This window comes from Salvelinus namaycush, chromosome 2, assembly GCF_016432855.1.
Source record: "Salvelinus namaycush isolate Seneca chromosome 2, SaNama_1.0, whole genome shotgun sequence".
Lineage (NCBI taxonomy): Eukaryota > Metazoa > Chordata > Actinopteri > Salmoniformes > Salmonidae > Salvelinus > Salvelinus namaycush.
In genome coordinates, this window is record NC_052308.1 from 31,950,876 (window position 1) to 31,977,479 (window position 26,604).

Genomic DNA, 26,604 nt, shown 5'->3' on the forward strand with positions numbered 1-26,604 from the left:
GAATCATATATAGGTGGCTTGTTTTGTGTTGGGATTTTGTGGGTGGTTGTTTTCTGTGTCAGTGTTTGTGCCACACGGGACTGTGACGGTTAGTTTGTTTGTTATTTTGTATAGTGTCTTGTTTTCATGTTCATTAAATCATGGAAACTTACCACGCTGCGCATTGGTCCTCCGATCCTTCTTGCCTCTCCTCGTCCGATGAGGAGGACGACTTAGACTGCCGTTACAGAACCACCCACCTAACCCGGACCAAGCAGCGTGGCAACGGGCAGCAGCGACAGCAGGAGCGGTACCAGGAGGAATGGACATGGGAGGAAATTCTAGACGGTAAAGGACCCTGGGCAGAGCCAGAGGAGTGTCGCCGCCTCAAAGCGGAGCTGGAGGCAGCAAAAGCGGAGAGGCGGCATTATGAGGCGCTAGCAATGCAGAGCGGCTGGAAGCCTGAGAGGCTCACCCAAACATTTCTTGGGGGTGGGCTAAAGGGGGGTGTGGCGAAGTCAGGTAGGAGACCTGCGCCAACTTCCCGTGCTTACCGTGGAGTGAGAGGGCGTCGTACTGGTCAGACACCGTGTTATGCGGTGGAGCGCACGGTGTCCCCAGTACGCGTGCTTAGCCCAGTGCGGGCTATTCCACCTCGCCGCAAAGGTAGGGCTAGGTTGGGCATCGAGCCGGGTGTCATGAAGCGTACATGGCACCAGCCTTACAAATGGTGTCCCCGGTTCGCCAGCATAGTCCACCTCGCCGCACTGGCAGGGCTACGGGGACCATTCAACCAGGTAAGGTTGGGCAGGCTCGGTGCTCACGAGCTCGTGTACTCCTTCACGGTCCGGTATATCCGGCACCACCTTCCCGCCCCAGCCCAGTACCACCAGTGCCTACACCACGCACCAGGCTTCCAGTGCGTCTCCAGAGCCCTGTTCGTCCTCCACGCACTCTCCCTGTGGTGCGTGTCTCCAGCCCAGTACCTCCAGTTCCGGCACCACGCACCAGGCTTACTGTGTGCCTCAGCAGGTCAGTGTCGGCCGTCTGCCCAACGCCGCCTGCACTGCTCGTCTGCCCAGCGCCGTCTGAGCTGCCTGCCTGCCCAGCGCCATCCGTCTGCCCAGCGCCATCTGAGCCATCCGTCTGCCCAGCGCCATCTGAGCCATCCGTCTGTCCCGAGCCGTCAGAGCCGCCCGTCTGTCCCGAGCCGTCAGAGCCGCCCGTCTGTCCCGAGCCTTCAGAGCCGCCCGTCTGTCCCGAGCCTTCAGAGCCGCCCGTCTGTCCCGAGCCTTCAGAGCCACGCGTCTGTCCCGAGCCTTCAGAGCCACCCGTCAGTCAGGATCCGCCAGAGCCGTCCGTCAGTCAGGAGCCGCCAGAGCCGCCAGCCAGTCAGGAGCCGCCAGAGCCGCCAGCCAGTCAGGAGCCGCCAGAGCCGCCAGCCAGTCAGGAGCCGCCAGAGCCGCCAGCCAGTCAGTCAGGAGCCGCCAGAGCCGCCAGTCAGTCAGGAGCCGCCAGAGCCGCCAGCCAGTCAGGAGCCGCCAGAGCCGCCAGCCAGTCAGGAGCCGCCAGAGCCGCCCTCCAGTCATGAGCTGCCCTCCAGTCATGAGCTGCCCTCCAGTCATGAGCTGCCCTCCAGTCATGAGCTGCCCCTCAGCCCGGAGCTGCCCCTCAGCCCGGAGCTGCCCCTCAGCCCGGAGCTGCCCCTCAGCCCGGAGCTGCCCCTCAGTCCGGAGCTGCCCTTCAGTCCGGAGCTGCTCTTCAGTCCGGAGCTGCCCCTCTGTCCTGAGCTGCCCCTCAGTCCGGAGCTGCCCCTCAGTCCGGAGCTGCCCTTCAGTCCGGAGCTGCCCTTCAGTCCTGAGCTACCTCTCTGTCCTGAGCTACCTCTCTGTCCTGAGCTACCTCTCTGTCTTGAGCTACCTCTCTGTCCTGAGCTGTCTCCTAAATCTAGGGGGGACCTTTGTGAAGGTTCCTAGACCAGGGTCGGGGGCGAGGACGGACGCTAAGAAGGGGGACAAAGACAATGGTGGAGTGGTGTCCTCGTCCTGCGCCGGAGCCGCCACCGCGGACAGATGCCCACCCAGACCCCCCCCCCCCTTGAGTTTTAGGGGTGCGTTCGGAGTCCGCACCTCAGGAGGGGGGTACTGTCACGTCCTGACCAGAGTTCTTATGTGTTGTGCTTGTTTTAGTGTTGGTCAGGACGTGAGCTGGGTGGGCATTCTATGTTGTGTGTCTAGTTTGTCTGTTTCTGTGTTCAGCCTAATATGGTTCTCAATCAGAGGCAGCTGTCAATCGTTGTCCCTGATTGAGAATCATATATAGGTGGCTTGTTTTGTGTTGGGATTTTGTGGGTGGTTGTTTTCTGTGTCAGTGTTTGTGCCACACGGGACTGTGACGGTTAGTTTGTTTGTTATTTTGTATAGTGTCTTGTTTTCATGTTCATTAAATCATGGAAACTTACCACGCTGCACATTGGTCCTCCGATCCTTCTCGCCTCTCCTCGTCCGATGAGGAGGACGACTTAGACTGCCGTTACAGTATGTCAATGTAAATGTATATTCTGCCAGTATCGGTGTGCTAAGTTGATGGTCTTAAAAATCGAGTGAGAGATCCAATGTAAAGCACTAAGGATTGTCATTCTAAATTTGGGTTGGATAATTTCTCAATAGTTCTAATTATGATTTGGAAAGGCGAGGCTTCTAGAGACAGAGCAATGCCCCTAAAATGTGAGGAGAGCCACTAGATTGTAGCTTGGGCCAACCTTGCCCTAATCTCATTCTTATCAAGGTTAGTGTGAAACTGTTACCACATGTGTTCTCTCTCTTCACTGTGAAAGTCAAAATGGTTTTTAGGTCGCATGGAACATTGTTCCAGATGAGGGATTGTTGGAAATTGACACATTTTTTGTAACTGACTAATTGACTTGAAGTTTTTTCTATGTTTATAACTATAGTCGTATGAAAAAGTTTGGGCACCCCTCTGAGGCTGCATAATAATTTACTCTGTCGTCACAGAAAATGATCACAGTAGCATGCCATTCATTTTCTAATAAAAGCTGAGTACTGGGGTATTGTCCAGACAAAGATTTTTAGTGTAGCAATATTAAGTTGTATGAAATTAAATCCGATGTGAAAAATAGGCTATGCAAAAATGTGGGCACCCTTGTCATTCTGTTGATTTGAATACCTGTAACTACTTAGCACTGATTAACACACAATTGGTTTGGTGAGCTCATTAAGCCTTGAACTTCATAGACAAGTGCATCCAATCATGAGAAAAGGTATTTAAGGTGGCCAATTGCAAGTTGTTGTTCTCTTTGAATCTCCTCTGAAGAGTGGCAACATGGGGGCCTCAAAACAACTCTCAAATGACCTGAAAACAAAGATTGTTCAACATTATGGTTTAGAGGAAGGCTACAAAAAGCTATCGCAGAGATTTAAGCTGTCAGTGTCCACTGTGAGGAACATAGTGAGGAAATGGAAGAACACAGGCACAGTTCTTGTTAAGGCCAGAAGTGGCAGGCCAAGTAAAATATCGGAGAGGCAAAGGCGAAGGATAGTGAGAACGGTCAAAAACAACCCACAGACCACCTCCAAAGACCTACAACATCATCTTGCTGCAGATGGTGTCACTGTGCATCGTTCAACAATTCAGCGCACTTTGCACAAGGAGAAGCTGTATGGGAGAGTGATGCGGAAGAAGCCTTTTCTGCACACACGCCACAAACAGAGTCGCTTGAGGTATGCAAACGCACATTTGGACAAGCCAGCTTCATTTTGGAATAAGGTGCTGTGGACTGATGAAACAAAGATTGAGTTATTTGGTCATAACAAGGGACGTTATGCATGGCGGCAAAAGAACATAGTGTTCCAAGAAAAACACTTGCTACCCACAGTAAAATTTGGTGGGGGTTCCATCATGCTGTGGGGCTGTGTGGCCAGTGCCGGTACTGGGAATCTTAAAGTTGAGGGTCGCATGGATTCCACTCAATATCAGCAGATTCTTGGGAATAATGTTGAAGAATCAGTCACAAAGTTGAAGTTACGCCGGCGCTGGATATTTCAACAAGACAACGACCCAAAACACTGCTCAAAATCTACCCGGGCATTTATGCAGAGGAACAAGTACAATGTTCTGGAATGGCCATCCCAGTCCCCAGACCTGAATATCATTGAGAATCTGTGGGATGATTTGAAGCGGGCTGTCCATGCTCGGCAACCATCAAACCTAACTGAACTGGAATGGTCCAAAATACCTTCATCCAGAATCCAGACACTCATTAGAGGCTATGGGAAGCGTCTAGAGGCTGTTATTTTAGCAAAAGGAGGCTCTACTAAATATTGATGTGATTTTTCTATTGGGGTGCCCAAATTTATGCACATGTCTAATTTTGTTTTGATGCATATTGCACATTTTCTGTTAATCCAATAAACCTAATTTCACTACTGAAATATTACTGTGTCCATCAGTTATTTGATAGATAAAAATGAAATTGCTGATCCAAACACCCAATTATTTATAAACGGAATTCATGGAAATTGTCAGGGGTGCACAAACTTTTTCATACGACTGTATATACAGTGCCTTCGGAAAGTATTCAGACCCCTTGACTTTTTCCATATTTTGTTATGTTACAGCCTTATTCTAAAATATATATTTTTTAAATCCTCAGCAATCTAGAGACAATACCCAATTTTTGCAAATCTATTTAAAAACAAAAACATAACTACTTTATTTACAAAAGTATTCAGACCCATTTGCTATGGAAAGGCACATACCTGTATGTATAAGGTCCCACAGTTGACAGTGTATGTCAGAGCAAAAACCAAGCCATGAGGTCAAAGGAATTGTCCGTAGAGCTTTGAGACAGGATTGTGTTGAGGCACAGATCTGGGGAAGGGTACCAAAACATTTCTGCAGCATTGAATGTCCCCAAGAACACAGTGGCCTACATCATTCTTAAATGGAAGAACCACCAAGACTCTTCCTAGAGCTGGCTGCCCGGCCAAACTGAGCAATCGAGGGAGAAAGGCCTTGGTCAGGGAGGTGACCAAGAACCTGATGGTCGCTCTGACAGAGCTCCAGAGTTCCTCTGTGGAGATTGGAGAACCTTCCAGAAGGACAACCATCTCTGCAGCACTCCACCAATCAGGCCTTTATGGTAGAGTGGCCAGACGGAAGTCACTCCTCAGTAAAAGGCACATGACATCTCTGTAAAAGGCACCTAAAGGACTCTCAGAACATGAGAAACAAGATTCTCTGGTCTGATGAAACCAAGATTGAACTCTTTGGCCTGAATGCCAGGTGTCACGTCTGGAGGAAACCTGGCACCATCCCTACGGTGAAGTATGGTGGTGGCAGCATCATGCTGTGGGGATGTTTTTCAGCGGCTGGGACTGGGAGACTAGTCAGGATCAAGGCAAACTACATTTACCCACCCACAACTTCTCACCTGAATGCATTTATTTTTTGAATTTGAAGGGGTTGGGAAAAGCCTGAAATTAGGGTTGAGAGTTTGTAGTGGCTGATTTAATGAATACTGAACCATTGATTAGAGTTTCTCCTGGCCCATAGACTACTTTCAGGGCGAGGAACCATTCAACATGCAGTTGTGAAATAGTGAACTGCTCCTTTAAAAGCGGAAGGGGCACTCAGTGAGAGGTGTGTTTGTCAAAGATAGATTTTGTGTTCATGCTACTTCTGACAGTGACAGCTCGAGCTGCCGATCACCTGCTCTGTAAGGTAAGTAGCAAGTCGATGAAGGATGGCAAATTGTTTAGATAGCTTCAAATGTATCAGCTGTAGCTACATCCATAGCCTCATAACTATTCGTGTGTGAACTTCTCGCTAGCAATGGTGTTTAGCTGGTTCAGCTACACACACCCACACAATCAAGTTATTGGACTTTGCACCAAGCTAATTTAACTACCTGGCTAAAATATTACTGAGGGGTTGTAAATGGAAATCCAGCCAGGACAGCTGCTCTAGCTAGCAAGCAGATTAGTTAGCACTCTCAACCACCTCAGTGCATCCGTTGCCATGTCAGGGAATATACATGCATGCCAGGGCTTGTCTGTGTCTGCTGCTTCTACTGTATCTGCTGCTTCTACTGTGGGTGTGTTCGTAAATTCAATCTGGAGTGTGTGGTGGAAAATTGCAAGATTATGTTATAATACTTTTATTGCATCAAATGGTTGTTTTATGCAACGGAATAGAGTATTCTGTTAACTATTCTGTGTGTGTTCTACTGAGGATGGGCCTCTGGGAGATAACACTGACAGGAGATTTACGATGTCATTTGGGTGATAAAACCTAAAGAGCATTCCAGAGCATGAGTTGATGTTTCTTTTCTATATGGGGCCAGACACTGGTCTCTACACAATGAAAACTGTTGACACAGCAGATACTGTCTGCTATGTATTATAGGTATCTTTCATACAAATCTTAACCTTGTGACCCATTCTATATATCTGTTGTTTGTCATGTAGGTTGAAAGGTGTGTAGTTTGGCTATAAAATACCTTTGTACTTTTGTCTCGGGGCTCTCTGCGCGTGAATTGTCGACCAGCCATGACCAGCCATCATTATCGTAGAGCACTGAATCATTCACTTTATATGTGTGCGTTGTATTGACCTGCTCCCTTATTAATAAGTGATTAAAGATGTAGTTTAAGTATAACTCTGACTTTTGTGATAAGTTTGTCTCTCCTCATTTGATAGTAAAGAAATTAACCACCAATGTGCCAGAGTGCGTACTTGGCGTTCGTAAATTCAGAGTGTTGTCAGATTGTCCTTTCATAATTCGCTCTGGATATCTACTCTGATTTCAGAGCACTCTCGTTTGATTGTGCCAGAGCGCAGAATAACTGATGAATTTACTTTTGCCCTTAACGCGTGGCCCTTCAACTTTGAGCGCCTCTTTGCTGCTTCTACTGGGTCTGCTGCTGCTACATCTCTGATACTAGAAGTACCCAATTCCCTCACTTAGCTGCATCAAAACATCACTGCCGTGGGCATTGGACAATGAAGTGAAAAGGATAAAGTGAAAAGCACCTGCTGACTCAAGTGCATGAAGATTATCCATAATCTTTCATTTTAGTGTGTTGATTCATAATGTCATATCTATTTTTTTGCAGTGATTTGAGATACAGAGAAAGGATGGCACCAAAGAGAAGTGCTGCCTCTTCCACCAAAGTCACTGAAGCAGGTGGAAATAAGGTGAAGCAAGAGCCTGACACATCAAAGGATGCCTTTTCCTCTGCCATAGAGGCGCTGAAGGATGCAGGGCCACACGTTAAGGACAAAAGTAAGGCTGATGAGCAATGCTTGCTGTCAGAACAGCATTCAGGGGAGGTGAGTTGGACATCATGTCATATCAAGGCACAAAGTAGACAATTTCTTGGGCTGCCTGTACCACCTATCAGACAAATGTATTGGGTACTGTTTCATCTCAAATGTCCTCCTGTGGAGCCATTATTTTACATTTTAGTCATTTAGAAGATGCTTTCATCCACATACAGTGAATTCAGAAAGTATTCAGACCCCTTGACTTTTTCCACATTTTGTTACGTTACAACCTTATTCTAAAATGGATGAAATCTTTTTTTCCCTTATCAATCTACATACAATACACAATAATGATGAACCAAAAACAGGTTTAGACATTTTTGCTAATAAACATTTTTTTAAATAAATATCACATACAAGTACCAGTCAAAAGTTTGGACACGTCTACTCATTCAAGGGTTTTTCTTTATTTTTACTATTTTCTACATTGTAGAATAATAGTGAAGACATCAAAACTATGAAATAACACATATGGAATCATGTACTAACCAAAAAGTGTTAAACAAATCAGAATATATTTTTGTTTTAGATTTTTCAAAGTAGCCACCCTTTGCCTTGATGACAGCGTTGCACACTCTTGGCATTCTCTCAACCAGCTTCATGAGCTAGTCACCTGGAATGCATTTCAATTAACAGGTGTGCCTTGTTAAAAGTTCATTTGTGGAATTTCTTTCCTTTTTAATGCGTTTGAGCCAATCAGTTGTGTTGTAACAAGATAGGGGTGGTATACAGAAGATAGCCCGATTTGGTTAAAGACCAAGTCCATAATATGGCAAGAACAGCTCAAATAAGCAAAGAGAAACGACAGTCCATCATTTCTTTAAGACATGAAGGTCAGTCAATACGGAAAATTTCAAGAACTTTGAAAGTTTCTTCAAGTGCAGTTGCAAAATCCATCAAGCGCTATGATGAAACTGGCTCTAATGTGGACTGCCACAGGAATGGAAGACCCAGAGTTACCTCTGCTGTTGAGGATAAGTTCATCGGAGTTTCCAGCCTCAGAAATTGCAGCTCAAATAAATGCTTCACAGAGTTCAAGTAAAAAGGCTGGGCCTAATATAGTGCATGAGGTCAGACAATAAGTTTTGTTATGATTCCTATGCTAACGATGTAACAATATTTGCTGGTCTGTGGTGTGTAATGAGGAGCAACCAGACGCTGCTCTTGACACATTTATGAAATTGCTTATTCCAGTTACTAATAAGCATGCACCCATTAAGAAAATGACTGTAGAAACTGTTAAATCCCCTTGGATTGATGAGGAACTGAAAAATGTGTATGGTTGAGATGTTGAGGCAAAAAAATTGCAAATAAGTGTGGCTGCACAACCGATTGGCGAACTTACTGAAAATTGAGAAATCATGTGACTAAACTGAATAAAAAGAAGAAACTATTCTATGAAACAAAGATAAATTACATAAAGAATGATAATAAAAAGCTTTGGAGCACCTTAAATTACATTTTGGGCAAAATGGCAAACTCAGCTCCTTTATTCATTGAATCAGATGGCTCATTCATAACAAAACCCACTGATATGGCCAACTACTTTAATAATTTTTTTCATCAAACTTAGCCATTACATGCCAGCAACAAATGCCAACACTACACATCCAAGTATAATTGACTTATGAAAAGCCAGCATTGTTATTTTGAATTCCGTAAATTGACTGTGGAAGAGGTGAAAAACGTATTGTTGTCTATCAACAATGACAAGCCACCGGGGTCTGACAACTTGGATGGAACACTTTTGAGGATAATAGTAGATGATATTGCCACTCCTACTTGCCATATCTTCAATCTAAGCCTACTAGAAAGTGTGTGCCCTCAGGCCCAGAGGGAAGCTAAAGTCATTCTGCTATCTAAGAATATTAAGCCCCCTTTACTGGCTCAAATAACCGACCAATCAGCCTGTTACTAACCCTTAGTAAACTTTTGGAAAAAATGGTGTTTGACCAGATACAATACATTTTTACAGTAAATAAATTGATAACAGACTTTCAGCACTCTCATGGGGAAGGACATTCAACAAGCACAGCACTTACACAAATGACTGATGATTGACTGAGAGAAATTTATGATAAAAAGATTGTGTGGGCTGTTTTGTTAGACTTCAGTGCGGCTTTTGACATTACCAATCATAGTCTGCTGCTGGAAAAATGTATGTGTTATGGCTTTACACCTCCTGCTATATTGTGGTTAAAGAGTTACCTGTCTAACAGAACACAGAGGGTGTTCTTTAATGGAAACCTCTCCAGCATAATCCAAGTAGAATCAGGAATTCCCCAGGGCAGCTGTCTAGGCCCCTTACTTTTTTCAATCTTTGCTAATGACATGCCACTGGCTTTGAGTAAGGCCAGTGTGTCTATGTATGCGGATGACTCAACACTATACACGTCAGCTACTACAGCGACTGGAATGATCGCACCACTTAACAAAGAGCAGCAGTTAGTTTCAGAATGGGTGGCATGGAATAAATTTGTCCTAAATATTTCAAAACTAAAAGCACTGTATTTTGGACAAATCATTCACTACCCCTAAACCTCATCTAAATCTTGTAATGAATAATGTGGAAATAGAGCAAGTTGAGGTGACTACACCGCTTGGAGTAACCATGGATTGTAAACTGTCACGGTCAAAACATGTTGATACAACAGTAGCTAAGACGGGGAGAAGTCTGTCCATAATAAATTGCTGCTCTGCCTTCTTAACAACACTATCAACAAGGCAGGTCCTACAGGCCTTACTTTTGTCGCACCTGTACAACTGTTCAGTCGTGTGGTAGCTGCCACAAAGAGGGACTCAGGAAAATTACAATTACAAATCTCATGTCTCAAAGTGGACAAGAGATTGACTTCTTCACTACTTGTTTGAAGTGTTGACAAGCTGAATGCACCAAGCGGTCTGTTTAAACTGCTGGCACATAGCTCGGACAGCCATGCATACCCCACAAGACATGCCACCAGAGGTCTCTTCACAAGTCCAGAACAGACTATGGGAAGTGCACAGTACTACATAGAGCCATGACTACATGGACCTCTATTCCACATCAGGTATCTGATGCAAGCAGTAGAATCAGATTTTTTTTTAAATACACCTTATGGAACAGCGGGTTCTGTGAAGAGACACACACACGCAGGTACAGATACATGCATACACACACACGCTAGCACACGCACTCTACACATACGTACATTATAATATTGTTGTATGGTGGTATTATAAATGTTGTATTGTAGATATGTAGTGGTGTAATAATGTTATATGTACTGTTTTATCTTTTGTTTTATGTGTGATGTAAGTGTCTTAATGCATTTGGACCCCAGGAATAGTTTCTGCTGTCTTGGCAACAGCTAATGGGGATCCCTAATAAATACAAATAAAACACTTTGCTCCGTTGTAATGAGTGTGTGAAGTCACTTATATCTCCTGGACTGTATATGCTGCATACACTTATAGCGGTTTCAAAAGACCAATGTACCAATGTACTCATTCATATGTAGCAGATTCTGAGAAACTGTCACTAGCTATAGGTATTTTTCGGGTAGTCAGGTAGCCTAGCGGTTAAGAGTGTCGGGCTGTAACCATAAGGCCGCTGGTTCATATCCCCGAGCCGTCAAGGTGAAAAATCTTACGACGTGTACTTGAGTACGTCACTTAACCCTAATTGCTCCTGTAAGTTGCTCTTGATAAGACTGTCTAATAAAATGTAATGCGCCAACGTGACTTAAATCATGTTCCTCCCCCACAGGTGTATGAAGATTATGACTGTATGCTGAATCAGACCAACATTGAAAATAACAGCAATAAGTTTTATGTCATTCAAGTGTTGAATAAAGGTGCCTGTTACTACTGCTGGACCAAATGGGGGAGAGTGGTAAGCTTAATTTCAGACAAAGACAAGATGGTAGTTTGCTACACATTCCTGTGTTAACTGTAGTAAATCAATTTTTTTGTTGATTATGTTAATATACTAAACTATTAATCTGTTGAGCATCTAGGATTGAAGCACGAAATCCTCTCTCCTCACCTACAGGGGGAAACAGGCCAGTCAAAACTATCAGACCCCTATGTCAGCCCAGACAAAGCCATCAAAGACTTTGAGAAGATGTTCAAAGCCAAGACGAAGAACAGCTGGAAGGAGCGAGACAACTTTGTGTCTCGCCCGGGGAAGTACACCCTGATAAAGGTGGATGGAGGCCAGGATGTAGAGGTCAAGGTAACGGTGGTGTGCTAGGGACTAAGTACTGCTAAGGACTCTGATAGATATGTAGTCAGACTGCAACTTTGACTCTCACTCATTATTGCTTTGCTGTGTCAATTTGTTATCTCTCTATAGCATGCTCTCGTCTGGTTTTTGCAGGTGGACAATGTTGATGGGAAGATTGTCAAGGGGCCCCAAAACATTCTGCCTTGCACCCTGAATAACCCCACACAGAAGCTCATCCATCTCATTTTTAGCAACGACATGTTCCAAAAGACCATGGAGTGCATGACCCTGGGTGGGTGTCAATATTAGTCCAACACACCACCTTTACCGCTACAGCACTGAAACAATCCTCTGTTCCTCAGTCATCAAGCCTGGGTGGGGTCTGTCTATGTACACATGTTCTATTAAGTAACATTCATGTTTGACTGGACTGCTTGTTGTACTGTATTCTACTCTCAGTGGAATTATATACAGTACTTGGCTGTTAAACTGAAGTCTGTGATCAAAGAGGTATCCTAAATAATTAACTAGAGTCATTTAAGTAGAGGGTAAAGCCTGGCGATCTGGAGATAAATGTCTAATCCATATAAAACCCAGTCTGCCTGATCAATAATGTAAATGGAGCCTGACTGTACAATTGATTGATTTGGACCGAAGCTTATTCAGCTGTATTGCGAGTTCCCCAACAACCACATTGACCAATGTAGAGGTTAGCAGTCAACATAGAGCTATATAAAACGTATCTAACATGTGAACTCAGAGTGGTAATATGTGTATAATCATCATCTCTTCCCTGGTTGTTGGACCACCAGACATAAAGAAGATACCCCTGGGGAAGCTGAGCAAGCTGCAGATCGCCAAGGGCTTTAAAGTGCTGGAGGAGATTGAGGGAGCTATGAACGCCAGCCAGACCAGCAGGAACAAACTGGAGGAGCTCTCCTCCAAGTTCTTCACCACCATCCCACACATCTTTGGACGCAATAGGCCCCCGGTCATCGACAGCTCTGAGATCATAGAGAAGAAGAAGGAGATGCTTCTGGTGAGGTCTACTTAATCAACTTGTACTTTGTGGAATGACATTGATATTGGTCAGTACTATTTAGGGCCAAAAGTTTTTTTTATAGCCTACAAAGACCCAGCGTTTTGGTAATAGGTAAAACTCCTGGCCGTAATCATGAGTCGTTTTTTCCAGGCCTGGTCCCATCTCTTCCTCCTTCTGCTGCTCCCTGCAGGTGCTGGCTGATATAGAGATAGCCCAGAACCTGAAGGCTGAGACTGAGAAGACCCAGGAGCTGATGGAGGTGGAGAAAGTACTTCATTCACTGGACCAGAAATATCTGTCTCTCAACTGCAAACTCTGTCTACTAGAAAGAGAAACACAGGAATTCAAGGTACTGTGGCCTCTATTGGAAGTTTAATTTTATATAAACACGGCTGTATTGTTGTAGATGTAAAAATCATAGTCATACAAATCTTTAGTGATACTGATTGTAAGACGGCGCCGGAGAAGATGGCTGACGTTTTACGTGCTCCTAACCGTTTTATGTTTGTTTTTTTGCGTTATTTGTAACTTGTTTTTTTACTTATGTTATACATAAAGTTGGTGCTACTGTCTCTTATGACCGAAAATAACTTCTGGACATCAGAACAGCGATTACTCACTACGAACTGGCAGAAGCTTTTTTTCCTTTAACGAGTCCGACGAGCCCGACGTGAACGACATACTGCTTTCCCAGGAACAGGCCCAAATCCCGGCATTTGCTTGAAGAGACAACAGCGAAAAAGAGGACAGAGGTCGGGCTGCCTTCTGAGAATTTGTAGGCGATCGAATAAACCCCCCCTGCCTTCCGTTCTACTAGCTAACGTGCAATCATTGGAAAATAAAATCGATGACCTACGAGGAAGATTAAACTACCAACGGGACATTAAAAACTGTAATATCTTACGCTTCACGGAGTCGTGGCTGAACGACGACATTATCAACATACAGCTGGCTGGTTAAACGCTGTATCGGCAGGTAAGAACGTCTGGTAAGACAAGGGGTGGCGGACTATTCAAACATGTAAACAACACGATATCTAAGGAAGTCTCGAGGTTTTGCACGCTTGAGGTGGAGTATCTTATGATAAGCTGTAGACCACACTATCTATCTAGAGAGTTTTCATCTATATTTTTTGTAGCTGTCTACATACCAGCACAGACCGATGCTGGCACTGAGACCGCACTCAATGAGCTGTATTCCGCCATAAGCAAACAGGAAACCGCTCATCCAGAGGCGGCACTCCTAATGGCAGGGGACATTAATGCAGGGAAACTTAAATCTGTTTTACCAAATTTCTATCCGCATAAAATGTTAAATGTGCAACCAGAGGGAAAGAAACTCTAGACCACCTTTACTCCACGCACAGAGACGCATACAAAGCTCTCCCTCGCCCTCCATTTGGCAAATCTGACCATAATTCTATTATCCTGATTCCTGCTTACAAGTAAAAATTTAAGTGACTCGATCAATAAAAAAGTGGTCAGATGAAGCAGATGCTAAGCTACAGGACTGTTTTGCTAGCACAGACTCTAATATGTTCCGGGATTCTTCCTATGGAATTGAGGAGTACACCACATCAGTCATTGGCTTCATCAATAAGTGCATCGAAGACGTCGTCCCCACAGTGACCGTAAGTACATACCCCAACCAGAAGCCATGGATTACGGTGTTAGGTTCTTATTTTTCAGAGTAAATAACTCACGGACACTAGAGAAGCTTTAACCAGGTTTAATCTTTCCCAAAGGTTCTGTACAGCTGATATCAGACCGCTAAACATTTCAGCCATCACAGTTTATATGCATCCTACTTAAGACACTCCTCCTCTTTACAGTTTGTGGCTCCACAGGAAAGAAGGTAATCAGATAGCAACCCTGATGACTCCCTTAACCTCTCTGGGGTAGGTGGGACGCAATCGTCCCACATGGCCAATAGCCAGGGAAAATACAGAGTGCCATATTCAAATAAAATTATAAAAAAATCAAACTTTCATTAAATCACACATGTAAGATACCAAATTAAAGCTACACTCGTTATGAATCCAGCCAACATGTCAGATTTTAAAAAGGCTTTTCGGCAAAAGCATAAGATGCTATTATCTGATGATAGCACAACAGTAAACAAAGAGAGTAGCATATTTCAACACTGCAGGCACGACACAAAACACAGAAATAAAAATATAATTCATGCCTTACCTTTGACTAACTTCTTTTGTTGGCACTCCAATATGTCCCATAAACATCACAAATGGTCCTTTTGTTCGATTAATTCCGTCGATATATATCCAAAATGTCAATTTATTTGGCGCGTTTCATCCAGAAAAACACAGCTTCCAACTTGCAAAATATCACTACAAAATATATCAAAAGTTACATGTAAACTTTACCAAAACATTTCAAACTACTTTTGTAATACAACGTTAGGTATTTTTAAACGTTAATAATCAATCAAATTGGAGACGGGATGATCTGTGTTCAATACAAAAAGAAAACAAACTGACGCAACTTTTCTGGTAATGTCCCTCTCTCAAACAATTTACTTCAAGTGACCCTCATTTAAGATGGCCGTACTTCTTCATTACACAAAGGAAAAACCTCAACCAATTTCCAAAGACTGGTGACATCCAGTGGAAGCGGTAGGAACTGCAAACAAGTCCCGTAGAAATCTGGTGTCCCAATGAAACCTCATTGAAAAGACAGTGACCTAAAAAAAAAAAGATTCTGAATGGATTGTCCTCAGGGTTTTGCCTGCTACATAAGTTCTGTTATACTCACAGACATGATTCAAACCGTTTTAGAAACGTCAGAGTGTGTTCTATCCAAATCTACTAATAATATGCATATCTTATATTCTGGGGATGAGTAGCAGGCAGTTGAATTTGGGCATGCTGTTTATCCAAAAGTGAAAATGCTGCCCCCTACCCCGAATAAGTTAAGGGGAACTGACCTCACCCCTCACCTCCTGATCCACAGATATCCATCTGTCTTCCCTATATCAACACATCACTCTCCTCTCCTCCATCAAACACATTCCAAAGCCTTCTGGCTTTTTACAAACTCTTTCTATTCAAGGCTTTGTCTATCATTTATTTAATATCTCAATGTTCAAAGTTTAGTCGATTCCAACAACGGGCAACATCTGCACTGAGTTAAAGGCTAGAGCTGCCGCTTTCAAGGAGCAGGACTCTAACCCGGAAGCTTATAAGAAATCCCGCTATGCCTTCCGACGTACCATCAAACAGGCAAAGCGGCAATACAGGACTAAGAGGTTCTACAACTGCACCATCGAGAGCATCCTGACTGGTTGCATCACTACCTGGTATGACAACTGCTCAGCCTCCGACTTCAAGGCACAACAGAGGGTAGTGCGTATGGCCCAGTACATCACTGGGGCCAAGCTTCCTGCCGTCTAGGACATCTATCCCAGGCGGTGTCAGAGGAAGGCCCTAAAAATTGTCAAAGACTCCAACCACCCTAGTCATAGCCTGTTCTCTTTGCTACCGCATGGCAAGCGGTACCAGAGCGCCAAGTCTAGGTCCAAGTGGCTGCTAAACAGCATCTACCCCCAAGCCATAATACTCCTGAACATCTAATCAAATGCCTACCCAGACCATTTGCATTGCCCCGCCCCCCCCCCCCCCTTTTACGCCACTGCTACTCTATTATTATCTATGCATAGTCACTTTAATAACTCTACCTACATGTACATATTACCTCAGTTACCTTGACTAACCGGTGCCCCCGCACATTGACTCTGTACCGGTACCCCTTGTATATAGTCTCGCTATTGTTATTTTACTGCTGCTGTTTAACTACTAGTTACTTTTATTTCTTATTCATATTTTTTAAACTGCATTGTTGTTTGGGGGCTTGTGAGTAAGCATTTCACTGTTGTATTTGGCGCATGTGACTAATAAAATTTGATTTGATTTGGTCATATTTTGTAACATAAATGCAATATAGGCGACTGTTTACTGAGACAAAATGATATACAATATTCTTCTCTGTAGTCGAAAGTAATTGTTGAGTATCCATTGTATTTTCGTTCTTGTCTAATTTAAAGGTAATTGAGAAATACCTGAAGGCCACTGCAGATAGCCACAGCCAGCCAAAGATTATAGATATCTGGGAGGTAGAGAGTGAGACTGAGGTGGGTAACACATGACACAACTACTTCATCAAAATAATGTTAGCATGTAATACAGAATTAATTTGTATTGATTCATTACTTATTTGTTGTGAGCTTGATTGTTGTAATGAAGTTGAGAATCTCTTATTTTTTGGGCTTAAATGTACACACAGGTTCCTCTATTATAGTGAATATGTTTGTGTGCGTCAGGTCAAGGATTCTGTTCTCCTATCTGCATATCTGTGTGTGGGCATTGTTTTCGGCAGGCGGAGCGGTTCAGGGAGAATGACAACCTGGAGAACCGGCGTCTGCTGTGGCACGGCACCAACGTGGCAATGGTTGCGGTCATCTTGAACGGTGGCCTATATAGTCACTTCATGCCCCAGTCAGGGGGCTGCGTAGGCAAGGGCATCTACTTTGCTTCGGAGATCAGCAACTCTGCTAATTACGGTGAGGTTCTACCCCTGCGTTATAGTGCATTTGGAAACTATTCAGACCCCTTGACTTTCTTCACATTTTGTTAAGTGAAAAACTTAAATAATACATTTACATACGTATTCAGACCCTTTACTCAGTACTTCCGTGTGGCTCAGTAGGTCCCGTGTGGCTCAGTTGGTAGAGCATGGTGCTTGCAACGCCAGGGTTGTGGGTTCAATTCCCACGGGGGGACCAGGGTTCAATTCCCACGGGGGGACCAGGATGAATATGTATGAACTTTCCAATTTGTAAGTCGCTCTGGATAAGAGCGTCTGCTAAATGACTTAAATGTAAATGTACTTGTCGAAGCAGCTATTACAGCCTCGCGTCTTCTTGGGTATGACGCTACAAGCTTGGCACACCTGTATTCGGGGAGGTTCTCCCATTCTTCTCTGCAGATCCTATCAAGCTCTGTCAGGTTGGATGGGAAGCGTTGCTGCACAGCTATTTTCAGGTCTCTCCAGAGATGTTCGGGCTCTGGCTGGGCCACTCAACACTTTTTTGGTTACTACATGACTCCATATGTGTTGTTTCATAGTTTTGATGACTTCACTATCATTCTACAATGTAGAAAATAGTATAAATTTAAAAAAACTCTGGAATGAGTGGGTGTGTCCAAACTTTTGACTGGTACTGTATGTGTTCATGAGAGGGGTCATATTTTTTTTTTTTTTTTTTTTTTTTTTTTTTATTGGGGTGGATCAGCTTAATATTGCGGAAAGAATGTTGCTTCCAATGTAATTGTCTGCATCATTTCCAATCCCCCATATTTTTTTGGGTAAATATATATATCCATACACGCATGCATACATATATACATATATACATACACATACCTATATAGACATACATACTTTTTTAAAGAATATACCTTTATTATTATTCCCCGCAACCCTACCACCGCTCCCCCAATTGGAGTAAACTAATAAACACTTCTGCTTTTACCTTCAATTTATACATCTTATACCTATTTTACACACAGACTACTTTATAATAGTTCTCTCTTGTTTGTTCTTAGTCCTTCCTCTATTTCTGTTGTCCATCCAATTTTATTTCCACTTGTAACTGCTATTTCACAAAAGCTCCGCACCTATACACATTTCACAGATCCCGTATGCCCTACATTGTTTATCTTGTTATTAGTCCCACCCTTCAGTTCCACTCAACCCTTCCCATCTATCTTCCAACATCATCCATTTCGGATTTTTATTTGCCATATATTTTTCAACTGTGCTGTGATGCTTCACAAAAGATTTGAACCTTCCTATTCTCATAGCTTCTACAGATTGTAAATTAAAAATAAACATTTTTGCTAAAATAATAATTATATTATTGATTGATTGACTATGGCTTTTCAAATCCCCCAGTATTGCTATCTGTAGCGTTAGTTCTAGGCAAATGTTGCAATTCTTCAGCCATTCCTGGACCTGTGACCAAAAACGAGCTACATATGGACAATACCAAAATAAATGATCTAATGACTCTGCCTCCTCACAACAGAATCTGCAGAGCTGGGAAGATTGTATACCCCATATATATAACATTCTATTAGTTGCAAGAATTTTGTACAGTAATTTAAATTGAAAAATTCGAAGTTTTGAATCCGGCGTTGTTTTGCGTATCAATTCATAAACCATGTGCCATGGAATGGGTACATCGAAAATCTCTTCCCAACTATTTTGCAATTTATATGGCACAGCTGTCAGTTTTTTGGTCCTTAAATGAAATTGGTATATGTTTTTATTTATCACACTTTTCTTTAACCATTTATGTTCTTTAATACAGGGCCGACATACAAGTTCCTTACTTTTTTCCCCTTCTACTTGCCTCTTCCATTTTTGTGGTAATGCTGCAATTAATTGGTTGTAATTTTGGGTAGAGCAGACATTTCCATATGTCTGTGTTAGCTGCATGTGTGACATAACTCCACCAGTCCTATTTATGATATCATTCACAAAAATTATACCTTTTTTAAACATTTCTTCGATAAATACAGTTTTTTTATCAATTACTATATTTGAATTTAACCACAATATTTGTTGTACTATTTGTTCCGTCCTTTCAGGTGGATTAAACTGAAATTGCAACCAACTTTCTAAGGCTTGTTTAAAAAATAAGGATATTTTGGAGATTATTTCCTTTTCAAACAACCGAAAGTGAGCAGGTGTAATCTGAATAAAGGGAAAAAGGCCCTTCTTGAACATAGGATGAGACATTCGTACCAATTTACTAGAGAACCAGTTTGGATTTAAGTATAACTTTTGTATGACTGATGCCTTTAGTGAGAGGTCTAATGCTTTAATATTTAATAATTTCTGCCCTCCGAATTCATATTCGTTATATAAATAGGCCCTTTTAATTTTATCTGGCTTGCCGTTCCAAATAAAATGGAATATTTTTTGTTCATATAATTTAAAAAGCAGGTCACTAGGTGTAGGCAAAACCATAAGCAAATAGGTAAACTGTGATATGACTAAAGAGTTAATCAGGGTGATTTTTCCACAAATAGACAAGTATTTTCCTTTCCATGGTAGCAAGATCTTATCTATTTTTGCTAACTTTCTATAAAAATTTATTGGAGTGAGATCATTTCTTTCTTTTGGGATTTTTATACCGAGTATGTCCACATCTCCGTCAGACCATTTAATTGGTAAACTACATGGCAATATAAAATGTGTATTTTTTAGTGATCCAATACGTAATATGGTACATTTATCATAATTTGGTTTTAATCCAGAGAGGATAGCAAAGGTATCTAGATCCTCTATGAGGCCGTGGAGAGACTCTAGTTGTGGTTTTAAAAGAAAACATGAATCATCAGCGTACAATGACACCTTAGTTTTTAAGCCACGGATTTCTAATCCATTAATATTAATGTTTGATCTAATTTTAACAGCTAACATTTCGATGGCAATAATAAATAGATATGCCGATAGTGGACAACCTTGTTTTACTCCTCTAGATAGTTTAAAACTTTCTGAGATGTAGCCATTATTTACTATTTTACACCTAGGGTTACTATACATAATTTTAACCCATTTTATAAGAGATTCCCCAAAATTGAAATATTCTAGGCATTTATATATAAACTCCAGTCGTACTTTATCAAAAGCCTTTTCAAAATCAGCTATGAAAACCAGACCTGGTGTCCCCGATATTTCATAGTGTTCTATTGTTTCCAGTACTTGCCTTATATTATCTCCAATGTATCGTCCATGTAAAAAACCTGTCTGATTAGGATGAATAATATCTGACAAAACTTTTTTTATTCTATGCGCCAAGCATTTTGCTAGGATTTTTGCATCACAACACTGAAGTGTAAGAGGTCTCCAATTTTTTAATTGGACTGGATCTTTATATATACCACTTGGGTCCTGTTTCAGTAATAACGATATCAGACCTTCTTGTTGCATGTCTGATAATCTACCATTTATATAGGAGTGGTTAAAACAAGCTAATAATGGTCCTTTGAGTATATCAAAAAAGTTTTGTATACTTCCACTGGTATGCCATCCAGCCCTGGAGTTTTCCCATCCTTAAAGGCCCCAATTGCATCAAGCAGTTCCTCCTCTGTAATTTGGCCTTCACATGAGTCTTTCTGTACAGATGTTAATTTTACATTATTAATAGGAAAAAAATCCATACAATTAGTTTCAGTTAGTGGAGATGGAGGAGCCTGAAACGAAAACATATTCTTAAAGTACTTTACTTCCTCTTTCAAAATATCATTTGGTGAATCATGCGTGACTCCATCATTTGTAACAAGTTTTAATACATTTTTTTTGGTAGCATTTCTATATTGAAGATTGAAAAAGAATTTGGTGCATTTTTCCCCATATTCCATCCAGTTCGCTTTATTTTTATAATATATTACACTGGATCTTTCTTGAATAAGTTCCTCCATTTCTTTTTGTTTTTCCTCTAACTTATTCTGTGCCTCTATGGTACTGTTTTTATTGCTATCTAACTGTACTGTTAGTCCTTCAATTTCCTTTGTTAATATGGACTCTTTTGATCTAAATTCCCTTTGTTTTATAGATGAGTACTGAATTGCATGGCCTCTAAAGGCACACTTAAAAGTGTCCCATACAATAAGGGGATCTGCTGTACCTATGTTATGTCTGAAAAAGTCAGTTATAAAATCTTCTGTCCTAGTTCTAAACAATTTATCATCTAGTAGACTTTGATTAAATTTCCAATATCCTCGCCCACGTGGAAATTCTGTAAGAGAAATATATATGCCAATTATGTGATGATCCGACCGCATTCTGTCCCCTATCAACACTTTTTTAACTTTTGGTGCCAGAGAGAATGGTATAAGAAAGTAGTCAATACGACTAGCTTGATTCAGCCTCCGCCATGTATATCTCACTAAATCAGGGTATTTAAGTCTCCATATATCCACTAATTCCAATATATCCATGACATTCATGATTTCCTTAAGTGCCTGAGGGTGATAGTTTGTAGTGTGATTTCCTTTCCGGTCTATAGAGGTATTTAAGACCGTATTAAAATCTCCCACTATAATAATAGAGTCTAGTGTTGCTTGTAGAGTTGATAAATTCTTATATATATTTTCAAAGAAGCTTGGATCATCATTATTCGGACCGTATAGGTTAACAAGCCATATTTGTTTATTGTCCAATAACATATTTAAAATAATCCATCTACCTTGAGGATCTGTTTGGACAATTTGCACATTTGGATCAAAATTATTGTTAATTAAAACCATCACCCCTTTTGAATTTCTTTGCCCATGGGAGAAATATATTTTGCCCCCCCAGTTCTTTTTCCACAAAACTTCATCTAAAACTGTTGAATGGGTTTCCTGTAAACAATAGATATTATAATCCTTCTCTTTTAGCCAGGTAAATACTGATCGTCTTTTCTTATTATCTGCTAAGCCATTACAATTGTAACTGGCTATACTTATTTCACCACTTACCATAATGAGACACACCTTTCATTCTTTTAATCAGAATATATTTTTGTAAACGTACTATTAAAAAGTAACATAATGATTGAGTGTCTATATAGTTGTACCATGATATTTGCATTTCTACTAAGTAAACCTCCAATTGGTCCCTACTATTCCACCCGCTAAAAGGCCTCATCTCGAGATGGCTTGTCATCCCAATGCCCGGTAGACCACCCTCGACCCCCTGTATCCCATAGCCCTGAACCGACTGGGATCCATTCTTTGAAAAGAGCATACAGTGCCATTTACCGAATTGAAGAAGATCAATTACCATATGCATTTCCATTGCCCTCACCTCGATTTGTATTATATATATCTGTGGATCATCCTCTATTGTCCCTAACATCTTTTACTTCTTCCTTCGCAACAGTTGTGGGATACACACATACACCCACACACACTCAGCCCTTACCCCCACACAACCATAAGCTCACTTTCTCAACAATTGCACCATCCCAGAGCCCAACTCAAGATGGGTCATGATTTACAAATGCACTTGCAGTTGCAGCTGCATGAGAAGGCCTGCAAGACCGCACAAAAAAAATAGCAAAAATTGAGAGATTTATTTACCATTGTCATATCCTAGATAATGGAGGTCAAATGTACACCTTATTCCTGAAACACCCACAATACGGCCACCCGTCATGACCATGTCCCCACGCATCTCCATGCAGTCCGACTTTGATTTTGTGCCGCCAGGGCCACAATAATATACCCCCTCTCTGAATGTCCGAGTGTGACCCCCTCCCCATGGGTTACTGCAGCTAGTGTTGCCAGCACTGCCACTGCCTGGGTGGGGGCACCCCACCGGAATCCCCACCGGCTAGGTACAAGGTCGTCATGGTTCTCATTAGCAGCTTTGAGAATTTCCTTGTATATTATGCTCTCCCTTTATGGGGCTTTGGCTTTGCAGGACCAACCCTGCCAAGCAGGCTCAGAATCTTGAGGGGGCAGTGCTGCTCTTGGTCTCTGACCTCATTTTAGCTGCATACAGACCGCTTACAGCGGGCACATATAACAGTTAGGGACTTCTCCTTAGTATCTGGGTCATTCAGGTGGGTGTCTAGGGTATAGTGCCATGGACCGTACCATTAAAATAGGATAATAAATAATTAGATATAATTTATAAAAAAATAAATAAAAAATGTAGTTCTCCATGATAGGACAATAAATAAATAAGACGTATAATTCATTATAAAAGTATATCCATCATCTTAACAACATTGAAAGCCCTCTCATACCCGGCTCACAGCAATACATTGGCTCTGGGATATGCAACCATTTCATTACTCACTCACTCAACTTTCCAAACATAACAAATAAAATAAAAAATAAACACAAACCATACCATCCACACATACTGTGCCTTCTGTTTACTTAGTTTTTATCTTCACTATGTTGAATTAGTGCTTGTGTGTTCAATTAGTTATATGTGAAGATTTATAGAAAAGCTATATTTTTTATTGTATTGTTACAATCAGTAACCGGGCTTGAATTGTGTTTATTTCCCTCGTCTATGAGAACTTTGTAATTTTTAAAATAACCATGGAGTAGTCTTTGTGTCTCTGAACAACTGGTTATCAATATATAGTTTATCAACGACGAGAGCTACTCGTTTTGCTTTTAATCTATTTTCTTTGAAAATTGGATACAGAACTTTGCGCCGTTCTGCAATTTCCTTCGGAAACTGATCATTCATGCCAATTTTGGTCCCAGCAAGTCTTTTACCCAGGCTTTTAACCATTATTTTATCTTTAAATGAAGCAAATTTGGCAACGATTGGGCGTTCGTACCTCTGCCCTCTCTGTCCGAAGCGGTGAACGCGTTCAAGTTGGATTTTGTCGATAACTTCGCGTGGAATCTGAAGCGTTGTAAGGAGGAACTCTCTAACTATAGATTCAGGAACTTCTCCTTCTTTTTCTTGGATACCTGTAAGTACCAAATTCTCTCTCATGGATCTTGTTTGTATGTCCAGTAAGGTTTCTTTCAGAACGGTGTTCTCCTTTTTAATTCCATTCATTTCGGTTTCAATCTTATTGACTGTCCCTTTTAGCGCGTGTGTTTGCTTCTCCAATGTCGCAGCTTTTTCATCACTCATCTCTAGGCTTGCCTTCAACTCTTTTATATCCTTACTAACTAATTCAAGTATACCCAGTTTGTCATTTATTGATTTTAACAGATCGGTTTCGACCTTTACCATTCCCGGTGGTGAGAATATTAAATCATCAGTGTCTGTAGAAGAGTCACGTTTTCGTTTTGTAATCGGTTCCCCTGTCTTACTCTCCGTCATGTTTGGTTGTTGCCTGTTTTCGTAATATTTGTCGATAAATGTCTCTAGTTTTAGGATTTGTTTTGTGTTATTGTCCAGATTGAAGGTTATCACTCACCAGATTAAGTAGTGCTAATATTTTAGTCTAATTTAGCAGATATTTCGAATATTATGTTTTATCTTGAGGTGCTCTACATAAATCCCTTCAGTCCGCCATTACCCTTACGTTACCTTTACGTCATACGTCAGACCTAACCAAATAGGCTCAAAATGGCTAGAAACAAAGACCTTTCTTCTGAAACTCGTCAGTCTATTCTTGTTCTGAGAAGTGAAGGCTATTCCATGCGAGAAATTGCAAAGAAACTGAAGATCTCGTACAATGCTGTGTACTACTCCCTTCACAGAACAGCACAAACTGGCTCTAACCAGAATAGAAAGAGTGGGAGGCCCCGGGGGACAACTGAGCAAGAGGACAAGTACATTAGAGTGTCTAGTTTGAGAAACAGACGCCTCACAAGTCCTCAACTGGCAGCTCATTAAATAGTACCCGCAAAACACCAGTCTCAATATCAACAATGAAGAGGTGACTCCGGGATGCTGGCCTTCTAGGCAGAGTTGCAAAGAAAAAGCCATATCTCAGACTGGCCAATAAAAAGAAAAGATTAAGATGGGCAAAAGAACACAGACACTGGACAGTGGAACTCTGCCTAGAAGGCCAGCATCCCGGAGTCGCACTTCACTGTTGACGTTGAGACCGGTGTTTTGCGGGTACTATTTAATGAAGCTGCCAGTTGAGGACTTGTGAGGCGTCTGTTTCTCAAACTAGACACTCTAATGTACTTGTCCTCTTGCTCAGTTGTGCACCGGGGCCTCCCACTCTTTCTATTCTGGTTAGGGCCAGTTTGTGCTTTTCTGTGATGGGAGTAGTACACAGCATTGTACGAGATCTTCAGTTTCTTTGCAATTTCTCGCATGGCATAGCCTTCCTTTCTCAGAACAAGAATAGACTGACAAGTTTCAGAAGAAAGGTCTTTGTTTCTAGCCATTTTGAGCCTATAATCGAACACACAAATGCTGATGCTCCAAATACTCAACTAGTCTAAAGAAGGCCAGTTTTATTGCTTCTTTAATAACAACAACAGTTTTCAGCTGTGCTAACATAATTGCAAAAGGGTTTTCTAATGATCAATTAGCCTTTTAAAATGATAAACTTGGATCAGCTAACACAACGTGCCATTGGAACACAGGAGTGATGGTTGCTGATAATGGGCCTCTGTACACCTATGTAGATATTCCATTAAAAATCAGCCGTTTCCAGCTACAGTAGTCATTTACAACATGAACAATGTCTACACTGTATTTCATATCAATTTGATGTTATTTTAATGGACAAAAAAATTGCTTTTCTTTCAAAAACAAGGACATTTCTAAGTGACCCCAAACTTTTGAACAGTCGTGTATACTTTAATGAAGTGGTCACTGTATTTCTAAACATCTGGTAGATGGTCAGACGATATCCAGAAGAAGACATCAGTATGGTTGTGTAGTCAATACCATTGTATTGTTTCAGACCCGTCCAAGGACATCTTCCTGACTCTGGATGGTAAGCAGGTAGCTGTGCCTCAGGGTAAACCCACCAAGCAGCCCCAGTACAAGGACAGCTACTTCCGCAACAGCAAGTACCTAGTCTACAAGGAGAACCAGTGTCGCATCCGCTACCTGCTGGAGCTCAAGTTTTAACTGGAGACAAGGAGAGAGGAGGCACCTATGCATTTTAGGAGATGGTATTATTCAAGTAATTAAGGTTTCTGTTATTAATAGACACCTCTGTCACTGTGTGCAATTTCCAACCAAAGTTCCCTATAATATCATATATATACTCTGTGCCTTGTCCTTTATAGTATCCTAACAGGCTTTGAGTGTACAGTCTTCCATGGTCTATTGCAGTGGTTCCCAAACTTTTAATTGTCCCGTACCCCTTCAAACATTTAACCTCCAGCTGCGTACCCCCTCTAGCACCAGGGTCAGCACACTCTCAAATGTTGTTTTTTGCCATCATTGTAAGCCTGCTACACACACACTATACAATACATTTATTAAACATAAGATTGAGTGTGTTTTTGTCACAGCCCGGCTCGTGGGAAGTGACAAAGAGCTCTTATTGGACCAGGGCACAAATAA

The 26,604-nt window shown here is 41.8% G+C and overlaps 1 protein-coding gene across 1 annotated transcript; it reads left to right on the forward strand.

The window, feature by feature from the left end:
- The first annotated feature begins 7,136 nt into the window (after positions 1–7,136).
- Positions 7,137–26,163, forward strand: LOC120021241 (protein mono-ADP-ribosyltransferase PARP3-like). Its single transcript, XM_038964913.1, has 9 exons — positions 7,137–7,331; positions 11,074–11,199; positions 11,359–11,541; positions 11,686–11,824; positions 12,345–12,571; positions 12,765–12,923; positions 16,634–16,720; positions 16,966–17,149; positions 25,994–26,163. The coding sequence occupies exons 1-9, from the start codon at positions 7,137–7,139 to the stop codon at positions 26,161–26,163; spliced, it is 1,470 nt and encodes a 489-aa protein (XP_038820841.1).
- The last annotated feature ends 441 nt before the right edge of the window (positions 26,164–26,604 follow it).